Source organism: Hoplias malabaricus, unplaced genomic scaffold, assembly GCF_029633855.1.
Source record: "Hoplias malabaricus isolate fHopMal1 unplaced genomic scaffold, fHopMal1.hap1 scaffold_55, whole genome shotgun sequence".
In the NCBI taxonomy this organism is placed as follows: Eukaryota; Metazoa; Chordata; class Actinopteri; order Characiformes; family Erythrinidae; genus Hoplias; species Hoplias malabaricus.
The window spans coordinates 101,647-120,940 of NW_027101036.1; the positions used below are offsets into that span (position 1 = coordinate 101,647).

Genomic DNA, 19,294 nt, shown 5'->3' on the forward strand with positions numbered 1-19,294 from the left:
GAGGTCATGTGAGAGTCTGTCTCTCTCACCCTTCTCCCACGTTCCCTGGCCCCTCCTCCACCAGGTGTTTTACATTAGGACGAAGGCGACAGGTAATCTGGTACCTGTGGGACTCGGACAATATGGAAAAACTATTATTATTATTTTAACGTGTCACGAATTAAATGAAATGAAATGTCAGGCTTTTTATTTGTTTATTTATAAATCACACTCAATAGTAAGACACGGCTGTATCTTTATCCACAGTCAAACAGAGCTTTAATACGAGACTTCAGTCTCAGTGTCTGTTCATTTGTGGTTTAACTGATTGACACACACAGACTTTGTGTTTTTAAAGTGTGGTTTGTCCTCTGTTCCTCCGCAGGCGGCTGGGTGTGGAGCTGGGGAAGTCGGTTGTGTATCAGGCGTCAAACAGAGGTGAGCCGAGGAGCTGAAGGTGTTTCCTTACTTTAGGGATGTGTGATAAATCGTAGATAAAGTGTAGTTTCGCCTGCAGTGAGAGGAGATATCAAACTGACACAGGTTTGGAACCGGAGTGGCACAGTTGGGATTGTGGTGTTAAAAACTCTGAGCGCTTCCTTGTGCACGGTTTGAACACTGCTTTCCTACGTGGTGTGTAACCACTCAGCCAAACGACCTGTGTCTGTCTCTCTCTCTCACACACACACACACACACACACACACACAGAGCACAAAAACAACTGCTTTATCCCAAACTACTGTTCTGTTGTGTTGTGTGAATGTGACGACTGTTCTAAAGTGTAGACATCGTCCCCGTTTTATGTCGATGTAACCTGTTGTTGTTGTTTAACAGAGACCCGAGTGGACGTGAAGGAGTCGGTGAGAGGACAGGACATCTTCATCATCCAGACCATGCCCAGGTGAGAGAGAGAGAGAGAGAGAGAGAGCTCCTGTTTCTGCTTCACTTTTTTTTTAAGCCGATTCTGAAGACACATGAACAATGAAAACTGAGGTCCCAGGTCGGACATGCCCCCGGACTGTGTACTGTAATGATGTGGGTGTTTGCGTTCACACATACAGCTCTTCTGGGTGAACTCTGGAAAGTGTCTGGGTCGCAGTGAAGTTGTGAACTCTTGGTGCTTTTCCACTGCATGGTCTCTACTGGACTCTACTCTCTGATTTGTCCCTGGTCACTTTTCCACTCCCACAGCTCCCCCCTGAAATGTATCTGGTGTCGTCTCTAACCCCGTCTCTAAGGGGAACAGTGGTCTTTGGAAACCACAACAACGGCGGTGGTAACGTTAAGCGGTGTTTACTCGTGGTGTATTGGCGTGTTGTTGTTGTTTGGGACTGAACACAGCTCCGTCATCAGTTCAGACAGATCAGTAGAGTTTGTTCCTTCCTTGTTGCAGCGTCCGGCTCTCGCTGGATTCTTTCGTCGGCCACCGATCCAAGGAGCGTTTGAACCTCTTCAAAAGACCACGGCGTCATTTTACGAGCTGCCGTCGTGAGTCGGATAAAAACAAACGTGATCTCTGCTGCAGCTGGAGATTTTACAGATGGAGAGTTGGTGCTGGTCGTCTGCGCTGCGTGGCGTAGAGTGACGACTCTCTTTGGACGATCAGCGCTCTGCAAGGTTTACACGCCACGGTTTAGTCCCTACTCGACTCGCTCTGAACCACGAGAGAACAGCCACTAAACAAGAACCCGCTTCCAGCTAAAAACAGAAAAAGCAAAAAGCCTAGTAGGATAGAGATGAGTAGGTACAGTGCAGTGGAAAAGTGTCATGTGTTAACCCTCAGTGTGTCCAGGCCTGGTCACCACACCACACCCCCAGCGTGTGTATGTTCTTTATTAACTCATTTGTTGCCAGCACTGTGTTTGTTGGTAGTATTGTGGTGTATTAAAGGCTTTGGCTTGTTCATGGGGCCTCAGTACGTTTCTAAGCCATTGACCTTAATACAGAGGCCCCTTCAGTCTGAGCAGCAACAGGCTAATCTTCAGTTCCTCGCTGTTATATAAAAGCCGTACAGGTTCTGGAGGTGATAGGAAGATGATGGCAATAAAAACAGGTCTGTCGTGTTGTTTGGGGATTTATGATTGTGTGAAGGTGTGATTCTAACCGGGCCAGACGAACAGGGACGGTTATCTTTAGATCAGGTTCCTCCCGTCGTTACACAGCTGTGTTTCAGAGCTGCTGCATTCAAAACCACACCATAACACTCTCTCTCTCTCTCTCTCTCTCTCTCTCTCTCTCTCTCTCTCTCTCTCGTGTGTGTGCGCGCTCTACCAGTCTGGTTGGGACACACCAGCTGCTACAAAGTAAAATATAACAATGATATGTTTTATTTATGTATTATAAGGGGCCATCCCCAAACTCAACAGCAAGTTAGTCACCCGTGTGCGTACACACACACACACACACACACATTTACATTTATGCATTTGGCAGACGCTTTTATCCAAAGCGACTTACAAAAGAGGATCTAACATTCGAACTACAGCACAAATTATACAACATACCTTACATTAAGTGCAATATGCAGGAAGTAATAAGTGCATTAAAGAAAGACTTTCAGTGCAAGAGATACTCTCGGAAGAGCTGGGTTTTCAATGATTTCTTGAATGCAGAGAGGGTTCCTGTTGCTCTGATGGTGCTTGGAAACTCGTTCCACCGGCGTGGTGCCAGAGATGAGACTAGCCTCGACTGACCTGTACGGGGGGTGGGTCGTGTTAGTAGGCGCTCCTTTGAGGAACGGAGAGGGCGGGCGCTAACGTATGGTTTTAAGAGTCTATTGAGGTAGATGGGAGCAGAACCAGTGAATACTCTGAAGGCCATCATTAGTGACTTAAATTTGATGCGAGCAGCTAAGGGTAGCCAATGCAGCTCAGCTAATAGGGGCGTGACATGTGCTCTTTTAGGCGTGCTGCAGCATTCTGGATCATCTGTAGCGGTCTCACAGCACAGGCCGGAAGACCTGTCAGGAGCTGTGTTGCATGTTGAGTTAGGTACGGCCTAATCTTCCTTGTTGAATGTTGAATAGGGAGAAGCGGCACGATGGAGCTACAGCGGTAACGTGATCTGCGAAGGTCAGCTGGTCATCAACCATGACACCCAGGTTTCTTACAACCTTGGTGGGAGCCACTGATAGGGACTCTAGCTTGATGCCGATGTTGTGGAGAATAGCTTGCTTGGCTGGGAGGACCAGTAGTTCAGTTTTGGATAAATTCAATTGGAGGTGATGTTCCTTCATCCATGTAGATATGTCAGAGAGACAGTCAGAGGTTCGAGTTAGGAGAAGCCGTGCGAATGTATGATTGGGCCTAGAGAGGGGGTGTACAAGGCAAAGAGGAGGGGACCCAGCACTGAGCCTTGGGGCACACCTGTGGTGAGGTGGTGTCGCGCTGATGTTTGTCCAAGCCATGACACACTGAAGGATCGTCCATTGAGATAAGACTCAAACCAGGAGAGTGCATTGTTCTTGAAGCCCATGTCAGTAAGTTTGTTTAGTAAGATGTGGTAGTTGACCGTATCAAATGCTGGTGATAGGTCAAGCAGGACACACGCACACACACACACACACACACACACGCACACACACACACAAGCTGAGAAAGCCACTTAATATTTTTTAAATAAAATGACTTTTTTAGATATTTAAAATATGTGGGTTTGATTAAAAGGTGTTTGTGTTACTGTGTGTATATGTTTTTAGGTGTGTGTGTGTTACTGTGTGTATGTTTTTTGGTGTGTGTGTGTGTGTGTGTGTGTGTGTGTGTGTGTGTGTGTGTTACTGTGTGTATATGTTTTTCAGTGTGTGTGTGTGTGTTACTGTGTGTATATGTTTTTCAGTGTGTGTGTGTGTGTTACTGAGTGTATATGTTTTTAGGTGTGTGTGTGTTACTGTGTGTATGTTTTTTGGTGTGTGTGTGTGTGTGTGTGTGTGTGTGTGTGTGTGTGTGTGTTACTGTGTGTATATGTTTTTCAGTGTGTGTGTGTGTGTTACTGTGTGTATATGTTTTTCAGTGTGTGTGTGTGTGTTACTGAGTGTATATGTTTTTCAGTGTGTGTGTGTGTGTGTGTTACTGTGTGTATATGTTTTTCAGTGTGTGTGTGTGTGTTACTGTGTGTATATGTTTTTCAGTGTGTGTGTGTGTGTTACTGTGTGTATATGTTTTTCAGTGTGTGTGTGTGTGTTACTGTGTGTATATGTTTTTCGGTGTGTGTGTGTGTGTTACTGTGTGTATATGTTTTTCGGTGTGTGTGTGTGTGTGTTACTGTGTGTATATGTTTTTTGGTGTGTGTGTGTGTGTTACTGTGTGTATATGTTTTTCGGTGTGTGTGTGTGTGTTACTGTGTGTATATGTTTTTCGGTGTGTGTGTGTGTGTGTGTGTGTGTTACTGTGTGTATATGTTTTTCAGTGTGTGTGTGTGTGTGTTACTGTGTGTATATGTTTTTCAGTGTGTGTGTGTGTGTTACTGTGTGTATATGTTTTTCAGTGTGTGTGTGTGTGTTACTGTGTGTATATGTTTTTCGGTGTGTGTGTGTGTGTTACTGTGTGTATATGTTTTTTGGTGTGTGTGTGTGTGTTACTGTGTGTATATGTTTTTCGGTGTGTGTGTGTGTGTTACTGTGTGTATGTTTTTTGGTGTGTGTGTGTGTGTGTGTGTGTGTGTTACTGTGTGTATATGTTTTTCAGTGTGTGTGTGTGTGTTACTGTGTGTATATGTTTTTCAGTGTGTGTGTGTGTGTTACTGTGTGTATATGTTTTTCAGTGTGTGTGTGTTACTGTGTGTATATGTTTTTCAGTGTGTGTGTGTGTGTTACTGTGTGTATATGTTTTTCAGTGTGTGTGTGTGTGTGTTACTGTGTGTATATGTTTTTCAGTGTGTGTGTGTGTGTGTTACTGTGTGTATATGTTTTTCAGTGTGTGTGTGTGTGTGTTACTGTGTGTATATGTTTTTCAGTGTGTGTGTGTGTGTGTTACTGTGTGTATATGTTTTTCAGTGTGTGTGTGTGTGTTACTGTGTGTATATGTTTTTCAGTGTGTGTGTGTGTGTGTTACTGTGTGTATATGTTTTTCGGTGTGTGTGTGTGTGTTACTGTGTGTGTATGTTTTTGGTGTGTGTGTGTTACTGTGTGTATATGTTTTTTGGTGTGAGTGTGTGTGTGTTACTGTGTGTATATGTTTTTTGGTGTGTGTGTGTGTGTGTTACTGTGTGTATGTTTTTTGGTGTGTGTGTGTGTGTGTTACTGTGTGTATATGTTTTTCGGTGTGTGTGTGTGTATAAAGTGAGATGGCCACATGAGACGAGTTTGAGCGCTGAGTTTGTTACCAGCTCCATGAAAGCTCCAGTGTCAGCAGTGAACCGTTTAATCCTGAAGCGTTTAGAGTTACTCTGACTTTCTGAAGCTTGATTTTCATACCGTTTTGAATACTGAACGCTCCCTGGAGGAGGTCCTGAACATCCTCCCACTCTGTAGAAGCTCTGAGGTAAAGTGGAATATAATTATTATGGCAATAGCTTAATGATAGTGGGGTATAATCTGAGGGTAAAGACCCAGTGCAGAGTCTGAAAAGCTCTCAGCAAACTGCGGAGGCGTCTCTGTGTGGGTCAGACACAGCGGGTCACACTGAGACCGTAGCGTTAACCCTTAGAGGAATCACTTAATAACCAGAGGAGTTATTACTCCATGGGTTGCAATCACATGCTTTTTTTGGGGAGGGGGGTGTTTTGCTGGTTTCAGAGCACAGTGCTAATGTAAACAGGAAAGATGGATACATTTGTCTCACACACACAGAGAGTCTCACAGCGCTCAGATGCACAGTAAAGGATCCCACAGTGTGGCACAATGAGGAGAAAGAGACTTCGGGGGTTCTGTTCCCGGGACCGGCAAGGCCCCTAACCCCCAAACTGAACTCTGGGTGCTAAGGTGGTCTGAGCCCCCTGCTCCGGCGGTGTGTGTATTCATTGCCACTAGTGAGAGTGAAGAATTGCTCACTAGTAGTGTGTGTTTGTGTGTTCACTGTCATGGATGCGTCAAATGCAGAGAGGGGATTTACCCAAGGAGGTCAATAAAGGTGTTTCTCCTTATTCTCTTTCCCTATTATTAGTTTGATTATCTGAGAAGTGCACTACGTAGTCACAGATCCAGACAGAACCATAGGTTCAGGTCCGGACGCTTTGGATCCTGTCTGCTTTTAGAAATTGGATTTTAAAAAGCTGAAATAAAGATTGAGATATGAATCAGTTGTTGTGCTTTAAAAAAAAAAAGGGGTTAATTCTATTTTAAAGCAGGAAATTGATTCTGCAGATGTGCCTCATTCACACAGTCCTCCCTGGCCTTATATGGACTGAGATTCTGAGCTGAATCAGCTCCACACACACAGTATTTATGAACTATACGTCCAGTCGTTTGTAGACGCACCATGGAAGGGAAGCCACATTCAGTGGTGAGCACACAGTTGGACCTATAGAAACACATGAAGTTAAATTGGATGCACATGAGCCTAAGGTCTCCATGCCCGGTGTCTGGAAGGTGCCAGTGTTTAAAGCCTGTCAGCACTGAGCTGGAATGGTTTTGGACTGGTGCTTGTGTTCCAGAACTAATCATGCAGCTCCCAGTACCTGACCTCACAAAGCTCTCATGGCTGAATGCCATCAAACCCTCACAGCAGTGTTCCAACATGTTGCGTAAAGCCTTCCCAGGAGAGGAGAAGTGGTTTGCTGCAACAAAAGAGTAAATGAGTGTGTCCAGAAACTTTTGGTCACATATGTTTCTGTTTGTTCAGCCTCTGTCTAAAAGTATCTGATCTCTTTTGTCTCCGCCCCCTCAGAGACGTGAACACGGCGATCATGGAGCTGCTGGTGATGGCGTACGCTCTGAAGACGTCCTGCGCTAAGAACATCATCGGAGTCATCCCGTACTTCCCCTACAGTAAACAGTGTAAGATGAGGAAGAGGGGGTCCATCGTCTGCAAGCTCCTGGCCTCCATGCTCGCTAAAGCTGGTAGGGAAAGCTCTTATTAAACAGACAGCTCCCGTCCTAAACACCCGGACTTCGATTCACGGCTCAGACTCACTCTAATAAAGTGCGTATATTAACTGCGTCCTAACGGATGTTTGAATACGACTCGTGACTTCATTCACATCCACACTCCGCTTTATTCTTCTGCCTCAGTGTTCAACATTTGTTGTGGGAAAGAGGATGAAGCTGAAACTGATTTTTTAAAACTTTTTTATTGCTGATATTAATCCATTCCATATTAAAAGGCCAGAACGGAACTAAAGCTAAAGCCACGGTTGGCCAAAGTTGTGTATTGTATTAGCTTGAAATAGGGCTGAAATTGACATTCCCATTGTGTTCATGAACTATTCCTTTAAAACCATACTGCCCCCTATCTGCCATATGGAGGAGAACCTAAACACTGAGGCCGACCGAGCGACTCGAGCTCGTACCAAAGAAAAACACAGCTGTGGTTTAGACATGTTGTGTTATGACTTTAATTAAGACGCCACTGAACTAAAAGAAGTCAAATGTAAACGCTGAGAAAAAACAGTTTCAGCCAAAGCACAATCACACACCAAATATAAACAGTGCTCAAAAAAGCAGCTCCCAACGACATGAAAAATAATATCCCACCTTTAACACTGGAGCTTATTTACAGCACAAGCCTCATCACTGAACTGTGAGGGTCACAAATACAAACACGATTAATCATTAATTAATCGACACAGAGAAAACACACCACACTCCTCACACTCACCCGGAGGAAACCCACACAGACACAGGGAGAACACACCGCACTCCTCACAGACAGTCACCCGGAGGAAACTCACGCAGACACAGGGAGAACACACCGCACTCCTCACAGACAGTCACCCGGAGGAAACCCACGCAGACACAGGGAGAACACACCACACTCCTCACAGTCAGTCACCCGGAGGAAACCCACGCAGACACAGAGAGAACACACCACACTCCTCACAGACAGTCACCCGGAGGAAACTCACGCAGACACAGGGAGAACACACCGCACTCCTCACAGACAGTCACCCGGAGGAAACCCACGCAGACACAGGGAGAACACACCACACTTCTCACAGTCAGTCACCCGGAGGAAACCCACGCAGACACAGAGAGAACACACCACACTCCTCACAGACAGTCACCCGGAGGAAACTCACGCAGACACAGGGAGAACACACCGCACTCCTCACAGACAGTCACCCGGAGGAAACTCACGCAGACACAGGGAGAACACACCACACTTCTCACAGTCAGTCACCCGGAGGAAACCCACGCAGACACAGGGAGAACACACCACACTCCTCACACTCACCCGGAGGAAACTCACGCAGACACAGGGAGAACACACCACACTCCTCACAGACAGTCACCCGGAGGAAACTCACGCAGACACAGGGAGAACACACCACACTTCTCACAGTCAGTCACCCGGAGGAAACTCACGCAGACACAGGGAGAACACACCACACTTCTCACAGTCAGTCACCTGGAGGAAACCCACGCAGACACAGGGAGAACACACCACACTCCTCACAGATAGTGAGCTAAGGGGAGTATATACAAAAACGAAATAAAAAAAATCATTGATTAATTGAAATCTTGGTTAAATGTACAATTAATCGTGATATTGATTTGCGTTCATATCGCCAGGCACTAGCTTGAAATATTATCGTAAGTGGATGTATGGTGAAGATGTACAGTACAGTGGTATGATAGCATTTGTCACGTTCAGTGGTCTTGTTTTTAAGTTGTTTAAACCGTTACACTCTGTAAATAAATAACTGTGATTCTCTAATTCAGTGAAACAGTGGTCTTCTTGGTCTAGAATTAATTTTTACCTCTACGTTTATTAGCTCTATGCTATGTTTTCCTGTACTACAATACCACATGTAAACAAAGACTTAGTTATGAAGCACCAAAGCTTCTCAGGGACCTCTAATAAGGAGTGTATCTGTTTTGGAAACTACTTTCCCATTGTTAAAATGCCAGAAGACACCTGGCTTGTAACACACTCCTTCACTCAGTAACTCATATATGTTCTTCTCTCAGGTCTGACCCACATCATCACCATGGACCTGCATCAGAAAGAGATCCAGGGCTTCTTCAACTTCCCTGTGGACAACCTGAGAGCCTCTCCCTTTCTCCTGCAGTACATACAGGAGGAGGTACGGTGTCTTTACACACACACACACACACACAAACACACACAGGCTGTTTCCCACCTGCAGAGTCTAAGAGCATGTGCCTTAAAAGCTGTAATCTTTTAAAGGGCTCATATCCCACAATTTCCTGGAGTGCTATTTTCTCCCTCAGGGGATGATTCTGCATTTTCCAGCTTCTCTTCATCCCTTTCAGTTTTACAGCATTTACTGTCATTGTGCCTTTAAGGCTGATGTGTTATTGCATGGGGACAGCTGTGGCCTAAAGGGAACGATTGGGGGGGGCGGGGGGTGAAAGGACAGCACTGTCTCCTCCCTCAACATTCAGAGCCGAGGTGCCCTTGAGCAAGACCCCAATGCACAACTGCTCCTAGGGCACTGAGGATGACTGCCGGCTGGCTGTGTGTGTGTGTGTGTGTGTGTGTGTGTGTGTGTGTGTGTGTGTGTGTGTGTGGGAAGAAAACCTCATATCTCCTGATATCGATAGGAACTATGTAAAAGCCACAGAAGAAACAGATACTTGACCTAATGTTTATTAAAATATTGAAAATGTGTTTAAAGTCATCTGATTGTTATTGAATCATTTTGAATTGAGTTATTTATATATATTTGTATTGTTTTATTGTCCAGCTCTAAATGGGCGTATATTCCTCCCTCAGCCGTGGGGCACAGAGGCAGATGATTAGATTTACATTCTCAGGGCCGTGTGTTTACTCCTCCGCCCCCCGGTCTGAGGTGATTAGGATTGTGTGGTGGGAAACAGCCGAGAGTTTTCTGCTGCTTTGTGGATTGTTTTGTTGTAAGAACCCTGTTGTTCTCCTCCTCAGATCCCGGACTACAGAAACGCTGTAATAGTGGCTAAATCCCCCTCGGCTGCTAAGAGGTAAACACAGGCAGGCGAGGGTCCACCGCTGCGCTGCGGACGAATGTGGTTCTGCTCTGGTTTGAGGGGCAGGGGGGGGATTGTGGAAGTTAACTAAAGGAAGCTATTACTTTTAAACACAATTTTCAACTCAAAAGTCAGTTATATTTGTCACATCGTCTTTCTTTTTTCTTCTTGTTCTATCCCTGTTTTTCTGTCTCTTTTTTTCATGTTCTCTTTCTGTCCCCCACACGTCTTTCTTTCCTCCTTGTTTTTGCTTCATTTTACTTTGTTCCCTTCTGATTGCATCACTGCTTCTTTCTCTCTCTCTTTCTCTAACTCTTTCTCTCTCTCTTTCTCTAACTCTTTCTCTCTCTCTTTCTCTAACTTTTTCTCTCTCTCTTTCTCTAACTTTTTCTCTCTCTCTTTCGCTAACTTTCTCTTACTCTTTCTCTCTAACTCTTTCGTTCTCTTTCTCTAACTCTCTTTCTCTCTCTTTCTCTAACTCTTTCTCTAACTCTTTCTTTCTCTCTCTCTCACTCTTTCTCTAACTCTCTCTCTTTCTCTAACTCTTTCTCTTTCTTTCTCTCTCTCACTCTTTCTCTCTTTCTCTAACTCTATCTATATCTCTCTTTCTTTCTCTCTCTCTCTTTCTCTAACTCTTTCTCTAACTCTCTCTTTCTCTATCTCTCTTTCCCTCTTTCTCTCTCTCTTTCTCTAACTCTCTTTCTCTCTCTCTTTCTCTAACTCTCTCTAACTCTCTCTCTTTCTCTAACTCTTTCTCTAACTCTCTCTTTCTCTAACTCTCTTTCTCTCTCTCTTTCTCTAACTCTCTCTAACTCTCTCTCTTTCTCTAACTCTTTCTCTAACTCTCTCTTTCTCTAACTCTCTTTCTCTCTCTCTTTCTCTAACTCTCTCTTTCTCTAACTCTTTCTCTAACTCTCTCTTTCTCTAACTCTCTCTAACTCTCTCTCTTTCTCTAACTCTTTCTCTAACTCTCTTTCTCTCTCTCTTTCTCTAACTCTCTCTAACTCTCTCTCTTTCTCTAACTCTTTCTCTTACTCTTTCTTTCTCTTTCTCTCTTTCTCTAACTTTCTCTCTTTCTCTAACTCTTTCTTTCTCTAACTCTTTCTTTTTCTAACTCTCTCTCTTCTTTCTCTCTCTCTCTAACTCTTTCTGTCTTTCTTTCTTTCTCTCTCACTCTTTCTTTAACTCTCTCTCTCTCAGGGCTCAGTCGTACGCTGAGAGGTTGAGGTTGGGTTTGGCGGTGATGCACGGCGAGGCTCAGTGCGCGGAGTCAGATATGGCAGACGGTCGTCACTCCCCGCCGGCTTTTAGGCCCTCCTGTGGACCCCCGGGCCTGGAGCTCCCCTGTGAGGCGCACACATGCGTACACACACACACACACACACACACACAGAGCCATTTTCTCCAGTGGTTCAACTTATAAAATGACCGTTGCACTGACACCTAATGGCTAGGACTTATCAGAGATTCCGTACCCTGTATGGCTCTCCTCCTATGGGGGACCCACTCTGTGGAGCATAAACCAGTTCTCACTTTATATAAAACGATAACGAATAAAACAGTCAGAAGCCTTTTATTTTCATTCAACATTATGGTTGTTTATATATAAATGTATCTTATTATTTATTCTACCCAGTTTCTATTGGTCCATTCATCATCAAACGTTCACACAGTAAAGAACCGTGCTGAAATATTTATTTATTTATTGTAACTGGTCCAGGGTCAGCGAATGCTAGTGTTGGGTGCTGTATTCTGTCTCCGACTCTGATGTGCTTCCCAGGAGGCCATTAAACCTCTGTGAGATTAAAGCGAAGCCCGGGTGATGTTTCAGGATCGAGCTCTGTTTAATTTCATTGGCTCTAATGGAGGTGTGTTTACGGCACGGTCCGCACTTCTGAAGCAGTGGAGGATACCCCTGGCCCTAATGCCCACTGTGTTTGCTCCTACAGTAAGGTGTTTCCTGAGCCTAAGCATGAGAGTTTAGGTCGTTATTAAACACTTTGTTTAAAATAAAAAAAGAAAAACCCAGGGAACTAAAGCCTCACCAGTTAACCCTCGCTGCTGAAGCCATGCGAACAGTCTGCTGTCTTGACATGTCTTTGTCTTTGCTCCACACCTGGACTTACCAGAAGCCCTTAATCCGTATGCAAACGATACAGAGTCGTCCTGTCTATGCTCCGCCTCCAAATGCATTCTTGGGGAGACTGAGGGTGATGCCACAGCCATCTGTAAACTAGAGTCCAGGAGGTTATTTAGTCTTTGTGTACACTTCTAGCCACTAGTCGCTAGGATTTTTAACATCATTTGCATTTGTGGGCGGGGCTTATTGAGTCCTGAGAGTGGTGCACTGGCTGTATGTTTTTAATGTGCTTTCTAACCAGTCCTTTATTTGTTGGCGATACAGGGCGGCACCAAGCTGCGTTTCCAGGCATCGAGCTTCCAAGTACGGCGGCCGTTTCCACTCCTCTGTGCTGTGCTTCTCTGTGCGCTGTCCTGCGATCGCTCTGCTGCATGTGCACTGACCTGCGCTGCGCTCCTAGGGCTTTCACTCTCACCTCAGCTTTTGTAAATCAGATACACGTACAGTGTTCACCAGCTGGATTCTGTCTGTCGTCAGAGGGTGTGGTGTGTGTTGGAGTAGATACAGGACTGTGTAAAAGCCTTAGGCACCTAAGATTATTATTATTAAAATAATTGATCTTCTCTATAAGCACTGTGCTTAATTAGAATTATATATAAATACAATAAAAACAAAGATAAATCCAGCAAAATGATTTTATTCTAAAAAAAAAAAAAAGTAGTGTCTGTGTTGTGAGCGAGTGAAGGACAAAGTGTGTTTCCTGATGTTCTCTTTATCATATGGATTTGTGAAATCAACAACTCACTTGATTTAACGTAATGAAGTATTTATTAACCACTAAAAACTAGGGGCTGGACGATAGCGACAAATAATACTGGAGTGTCACTAGGAGAGATGTGGAAAGGGTTAAACCAACACCTACCTACCTTCCTCGCTCTCTCTGTCTCTCTGTCTCTCTCTCTCTGTCTCTGTCTCTCTCTCTCTCTTTGTCTCTGTCTCTCTCTCTTTGTCTCTGTCTGTGTCTCTCTCTGTCTGTGTCTCTCTCTCTGTCTGTGTCTCTCTCTGTGTCTCTCTGTCTCTTGCTCTGTTTCTCTCTCTCTGTCTCTCACGCTCTCAGTCTCTCACGCTCTCTCTGTCTCTCTCTCTGTGTCTCTGTCTCTGTATCTCTTTCTCTCTCTCTGTGTCTCGCTCTCTCTGTCTCTGTCTCTCGCTCTGTCTCTCTCTGTTTCTCTCTCTCTGTCTCTCACGCTCTCTGTCTCTCTCTCTGTCTCGTGCTCTCTCTCTCTCTCTGTGTCTCGTGCTCTCTCTCTGTCACTCTCTCTCTGTCTCTCCTCTCTCTCTGTCTCTGTCTCTCTTTCTCTCTGTGTCTCGTGCTCTCTCTCTCTCTTTTTTTTGTTTGTTCCTTTTGAGCAATTAACACTTCGTTCTCCGATAAATAGCTTTTTCAAATCTAATTTTCTCAGGAGCCTTACACTTTTGCACAGCGTCGCAACAACAACACACCCACAGGAAACAAAGCGCCAGACCAGCGCAGGATTTTCTTACATTTGACCGAAGGCAAGATGCTCCTAAATTTTTAAACAGACAGTGAAAGGCTGGGGCTCTTCTGCTCGCTCTGGTGGGCTTTCAAAAGGTGCCTTTTAGTCTCAGCATCAAAGGCTTGAGTGAGAGTCCGACTGGACGCTGGCCAGAGACGCTGCAGTCTGGGGACAGACCTTTTTAGGAAATGATTGGAGCCTGGCGGAGGCATTCGAGCCCCTTTGACATTTCAGAGCTGGGACACATCAAGGAAAGGCTGTGTGATGCACATCAGTCGGCCACAACTTAAAAACCGTCTCCTTGCTTCTACACTCTGTCCGTTTCACTGGCAATGCAGGAGCACGTCGTAGTTCTGCAGTTACAGGCTGTCTGCATACGTTCCTACCAGCCCCTACGTGTACATAGTGCTGTTTCTGCGGTGCTGAGCCTGGAGTAGCAAGGTCATGGGCCTTCTTCTCCCAGTTACAGCTCTGAGGAGCATCACAGTGATCTTGAAGCTGTAATTTTAACAGCACCTGGCTGATGCCTTCCCTCGGGTCTCTTCTATCCTCATGAGTGGAGATCAGGTGGTCCCTGCCTCTTACAGAGAGATTCAGGAAGCCCTCGTATGAACCTGGACGTGATTAAATGTTTATATCTGACGTTTCCCAAAGTGTGAGAATGAAAGCCTTATTTCTATAAAGATATTAAAAGCTTCGGAGGATGTGGGGCTTTTAATATCGCGAGGCTGTTTTTGTTCGTAGCCCATCTGCAGAGACGCTGATAAAGCTTCCGCATCATCTTTTCCCTGCAGCCGTTTTCTAATCACGCTCTTCATTAACAACAGAGAAAACAACAGCGCTGTGTCTGTGATTTCTGCAGCTTTTTTAATAATATGTTCAGTCTGTTCTGGATGTTCTCGGCCTGATCCGAGTCCCGAGTCCTTCCTGAAATAAGGCTTGTCCCCTGTAACCTGCGCTCTTCTGATTGTTTTCTTGACTCTAACCTTCTGAGATTGTGTTTCTGATCCTAACCCAGGGCCTGAGATTGAGGGCATGCAGGTGGTGTGGTGTGTTGTGTTGATTATTTATTTATTTATGGCATGGCTTGATGAGGAATCCCTGGTTTATTTGAGTTGATTGCTGCCCATATTCATGCATTCATATCTGCTCTCCTCTCTACTGCGACCCAGTAATCCAGTCACGCTCCCTGTTTACTACAGTCAGTCCACACTGTTTTTATTAGCACTGATATGGACAGTTTAAGTGCTGCATTTACACTACAGTAAAGGGGTTGGAGTGTCCAATTCCAGATTGCTGCAGGGGCTCGGGGTCCTGGTGACTGTCTGTGAGGAGTGTGGTGTGTTCTCCCTGTGTATGCGTGGGTTTCTTCCAGGTGACTGTCTGTGAGGAGTGTGGTGTGTTCTTCCTGTGTATGCGTGGGTTTCCTCTGGGTGACTGTCTGTGAGGAGTGTGGTGTGTTCTCCCTGTGTCTGCGTGGGTTTCTTCCAGGTGACTGTCTGTGAGGAGTGTGGTGTGTTCTTCCTGTGTCTGCGTGGGTTTCCTCCGGGTGACTGTCTGTGAGGAGTGTGGTGTGTTCTCCCTGTGTATGCGTGGGTTTCCTCCGGGTGACTGTCTGTGAGGAGTGTGGTGTGTTCTCCCTGTGTATGCGTGGGTTTCCTCTGGGTGACTGTCTGTGAGGAGTGTGGTGTGTTCTCCCTGTGTCTGCGTGGGTTTCTTCCAGGTGACTGTCTGTGAGGAGTGTGGTGTGTTCTTCCTGTGTCTGCGTGGGTTTCCTCCGGGTGACTGTCTGTGAGGAGTGTGGTGTGTTCTCCCTGTGTATGCGTGGGTTTCCCCTGGGTGACTGTCTGTGAGGAGTGTGGTGTGTTCTCTCTGTGTCTGTGTGGGTTTCCTCCGGGTGACTGTCTGTGAGGAGTGTGGTGTGTTCTCTCTGTGTCTGCGTGGGTTTCCTCCTGGTTACTGTCTGTGAGGAGTGTGGTGTGTTCTCCCTGTGTCTGCGTGTGTGTGTGAAACTGTCCACAGGTGTGTGAGTGATTGTTTGAATGAATGAATAGTGAGCTACATAACTGTGATGTCTTCTTTAAATGATGGGCACACACAGCTTTGTGCTAACAGTGCCCCCTGCTGGAGATTGCTTTAAACAGAGAGAGAATTGCAGTGTATCTAATGTTTGATTTCCCCACCCCCCAACCGCACTCACCCTGGAGCTGGGAATGGTCAGGACACTTGCAGCATACAACGAACAACACTGTGATTGGTTTGAAGCTCATTTACAAACATTAACCCTTTAACTGAGGCGTCGTTTAAAACTGGAAGGAGTTGAGCAGCAATGAGTGTGTGTTTTAAAACTGATCACTGTGATCAAAGCTGTGGAATCCACCAATTAAATGTGAACTCTAACATTCCTCCTGTCCCCACGCAGTGATGATGGCCAAGGAGAAGCCGCCCATCACGGTCGTCGGAGACGTTGGGGGCAGAATCGCCATCATCATCGTAAGTGAAGTTCCTCTGCTTTGAGCATACACTCCTGTGCCACCGTTTGAACAGCGCTGCTCTGGAGGTGGTGTGTCCACACGGAAATAACACGCCCTCCACAGAGAACTCACTGAAATACCACTCTTTTATTTAATTCAGTTTGTTGTGCACAGTTTTTGTTTCCTGACGTATTTACATTTGAAGTAATGTTCCATAAAGCCACTTTATTTTTGTAGTTCATTTGAACCCTGCTCATTACCACAGTAGTCATGTGATGAGGATTGCTCTGATTGGTCAACAGTGATTAGTTCTTCACTCTTCTAGAAAACTGCAGCTGCAGCGATGTTCTTTAGAACGCTGTAACTGCAGTGGGGCTCCACTAGGGGGAGATGATAGATCAGGGTTCTCGTCCCACCTGGAAATACATAAATATGTAGATGTTTCAGTGTTTCTCACCTGTTTCTCACCTGTTTCTAGGATGACATCATCGATGACGTGGCGGACTTCGTGGCGGCGGCCGAGATCCTGAAGGAGAGAGGAGCGTACAAGATCTACATCATGGCCACTCACGGCCTCCTGTCTGCGGATGCCCCTCGCCTCATAGAGGAGTCGGCTATAGACGAGGTGAGAGAGAGACTAGAGGGAGATGAAGAGAGAGAGAGAGATACATATAGAAAGAATAAGAGATTGAGAGAACTAGAGAGTGTGGGAGAGAAAGAGAGATACAGAGAGTTAGTGGGTGAAAGAGTGATTTAGGGAGAGAGATATGGAAAGAATGAGATTGTGGGAGAGAAAGAGATAGTGAGAGAGACGAAAGGAGAGAGTGAATGAGGGAAGAGGGAAAAAATGCAAAAAAAGAGAATGAAAGGAAAAGCACCCAGAGTTTGTCAGGTATCAGGAATCCACCCTAGCGTCCGACCTGACACTGAGTGTCTCCGTCCTCTTTGCTCAGCTCCTGCTTGTCTCCCTCAGGTCGTCGTGACCAACACTGTCCCCCACGAGGTCCAGAAGCTGCAGTGTCCCAAGATCAAGACGGTGGACGTCAGTATGATTTTAGCGGAGGCGATCCGCCGCATCCACAACGGAGAATCCATGGCTTATCTGTTCCGCAACATCACCGTGGACGACTAGAGCTTCGCGCCGATCCGGGGCCGGTCTTGGGGTCTTCTCTCGTGGCGCTCTGAGGTCCGGAGGAAGGACGTCAAACTTGGGAATGTGTTTATAGACGGGTTACAAACCTCGGACCCATTTTCTTAAAAAGCATGGCAGTATTAAAGCGCTCCTCTCCAGGAAGCTCACGCTCGCTGTCCCTCGATGGGGAAATAGTGATGAGTCTGAGGGTAAACAAAACAAAAACAACAAAAAAAACACATTTTCTTGGGGGACTACTTTACCACACAACACCCTGCACGTATCCCTCCGCCGGGAATGCATTTCTAGAATTACATTTTAAGCTGTAACCTCGCCGCGATGTAATTATCAGTTCATCGGACTTGGCATATGCCTCAGATGAGGACCAAAGAGGAGGAGAGTTACAGCAGCACCCCGAGCTAGGGCTGGACGATATGGACAAGAAATTATATCGCGATGTTTAGAGCTATTTTATATAATGATTATCACGATTAAGCTACCTGTTTACTAAAAGACCGCATACGTGTCGTTTAAAAAAAGCTTGTATTTGCCGTAGAACAATCCTGTAATCTGGAAATAATCGATATATAACCCCAGCGCACTCTGAAACAGTGAAGTGTAGTGTGATTGTATTGAGATAACGAGAAGAAATAGTGACATATCGTCCACCCAGTGCTCACCCAGAGACATCAACACCGCCCCAGTCCGAGTCCTGCTGTTTATTAATGAGTGAAGCTATGGTGTTACAGTGATATATTCACTCTGTCACCGTTCTATTGCAGAAAGATCTGGAAGGATTCCCTTCTTGCTTTCTGAAAAAAAAAAAAAACATCACCCACCCATTAATACAGCATCAGTAACGTACGGCCTCTCAGCGCTCTCCTCTATCCTCTCTCCATCCTCTGACACGACGTTTGACCAATGAACCGAGAAAATGGACGAATCCACAACTCTGCTATAATCTCACCTGGTCCTTTCCTGTTCTCACAATCCACAAAGTACCACGGTATTCTTCTTTCTTACTAAATAATGATAACAGTCTCACTGTATGTGGTTCTCTAAATAAAGGAGTCTGACAAAGTGACGACGACAACAACACTACGACCCACAACTGTGTTCGTTTCAGTTTATTCATCACGTAAGATCGCTCTCCTGGCACGTGCCGATTGGCCGCTAGGAGAAACCTGTTACATTTTTAATACACGTGAGAAAGTGTGGCCAGCAAAAAGCTGCAGATAAATAAAATAATAAAAAGTGAGGTCACATTGTAGGACGTTTCCCTCTGTCCTTAAAGGAGCCATCTGTCATCTTCTGTCATCCACTGACATCTAGTGGCTGGGATGTGGAGCGCAAACTGATTCATACAGAGCGGTTTGATCCTGTTTATAGATGCGAGCCACCCCATGGAACTGGCGAACACGGATCAGCCATTACATTAAAACCACCACCTTGTGTTACACTCTCAGCTCCATTGACCTTATGGTGCTTTTACACTGTTTGGAACCCTACACGACTCGACTCGGCACGGCTCTTTTACCTTTCCACTGGTCCCTGGAACCGAGTACGTTTTCAGTCCCAGCGTTCCAACTGGGCCGAGTAGGTACTAAATGGTGTGGTGTAAACCCTGCAGAGCTCTGATCGGCCAGAGCCATGTCAATCACCAGGAAATGCAGAGCTCATTCAAATTCAGCACAAACTCGCCGCTTGTAAAATCTCTTAAATTACAGCAGATTTCTCGTTTATTTTTATCGCACTCACAACGGCAGCTCGTAACTTTACCTCGAGGTGCTTTGAAGAGGTTTAAATGCTCCTCGGGCCGATGGCCGACACATTTCCAGTGAAAGTGAACTGGGGGCGGAGCGATGAGTAACGATGAGTAAACAGTGCCTAACTTTACTGCTTACGATGTTGTGGTTTTCAAAACCAGCGTTTCCTGGGAGACAGGGTTTTGCTACGTTACCTACCAGCCCTGCCAGTGGAAGAGCGTTGAGCTTTAAGCGAGCAGAGCCGTGTGGAGCCGAGTAGAG

At 45.6% G+C, this 19,294-nt stretch overlaps 1 protein-coding gene across 1 annotated transcript; it reads left to right on the forward strand.

Moving 5' to 3' along the window:
* The first annotated feature begins 370 nt into the window (after positions 1-370).
* Positions 371-18,396, forward strand: LOC136684306 (phosphoribosyl pyrophosphate synthase-associated protein 1-like). The gene is made up of 9 exons (XM_066659128.1): positions 371-417; positions 815-881; positions 6,802-6,974; positions 9,045-9,160; positions 9,982-10,037; positions 11,244-11,389; positions 16,084-16,154; positions 16,614-16,760; positions 17,109-18,396. The coding sequence occupies exons 2-9, from the start codon at positions 874-876 to the stop codon at positions 17,265-17,267; spliced, it is 876 nt and encodes a 291-aa protein (XP_066515225.1). The 5' UTR covers positions 371-417; positions 815-873; the 3' UTR covers positions 17,268-18,396.
* Positions 18,397-19,294: the final 898 nt, after the last annotated feature.

Excerpts from the sequence above, each read along its gene's own strand:
- LOC136684306 (XM_066659128.1), top strand. Across the intron at positions 9,161-9,981 it reads TGCAGTACATACAGGAGGAG|ATCCCGGACTACAGAAACGC; the intron begins GTACGGTGTCTT and ends TCTCCTCCTCAG. Across the intron at positions 10,038-11,243 it reads TCCCCCTCGGCTGCTAAGAG|GGCTCAGTCGTACGCTGAGA; the intron begins GTAAACACAGGC and ends TCTCTCTCTCAG.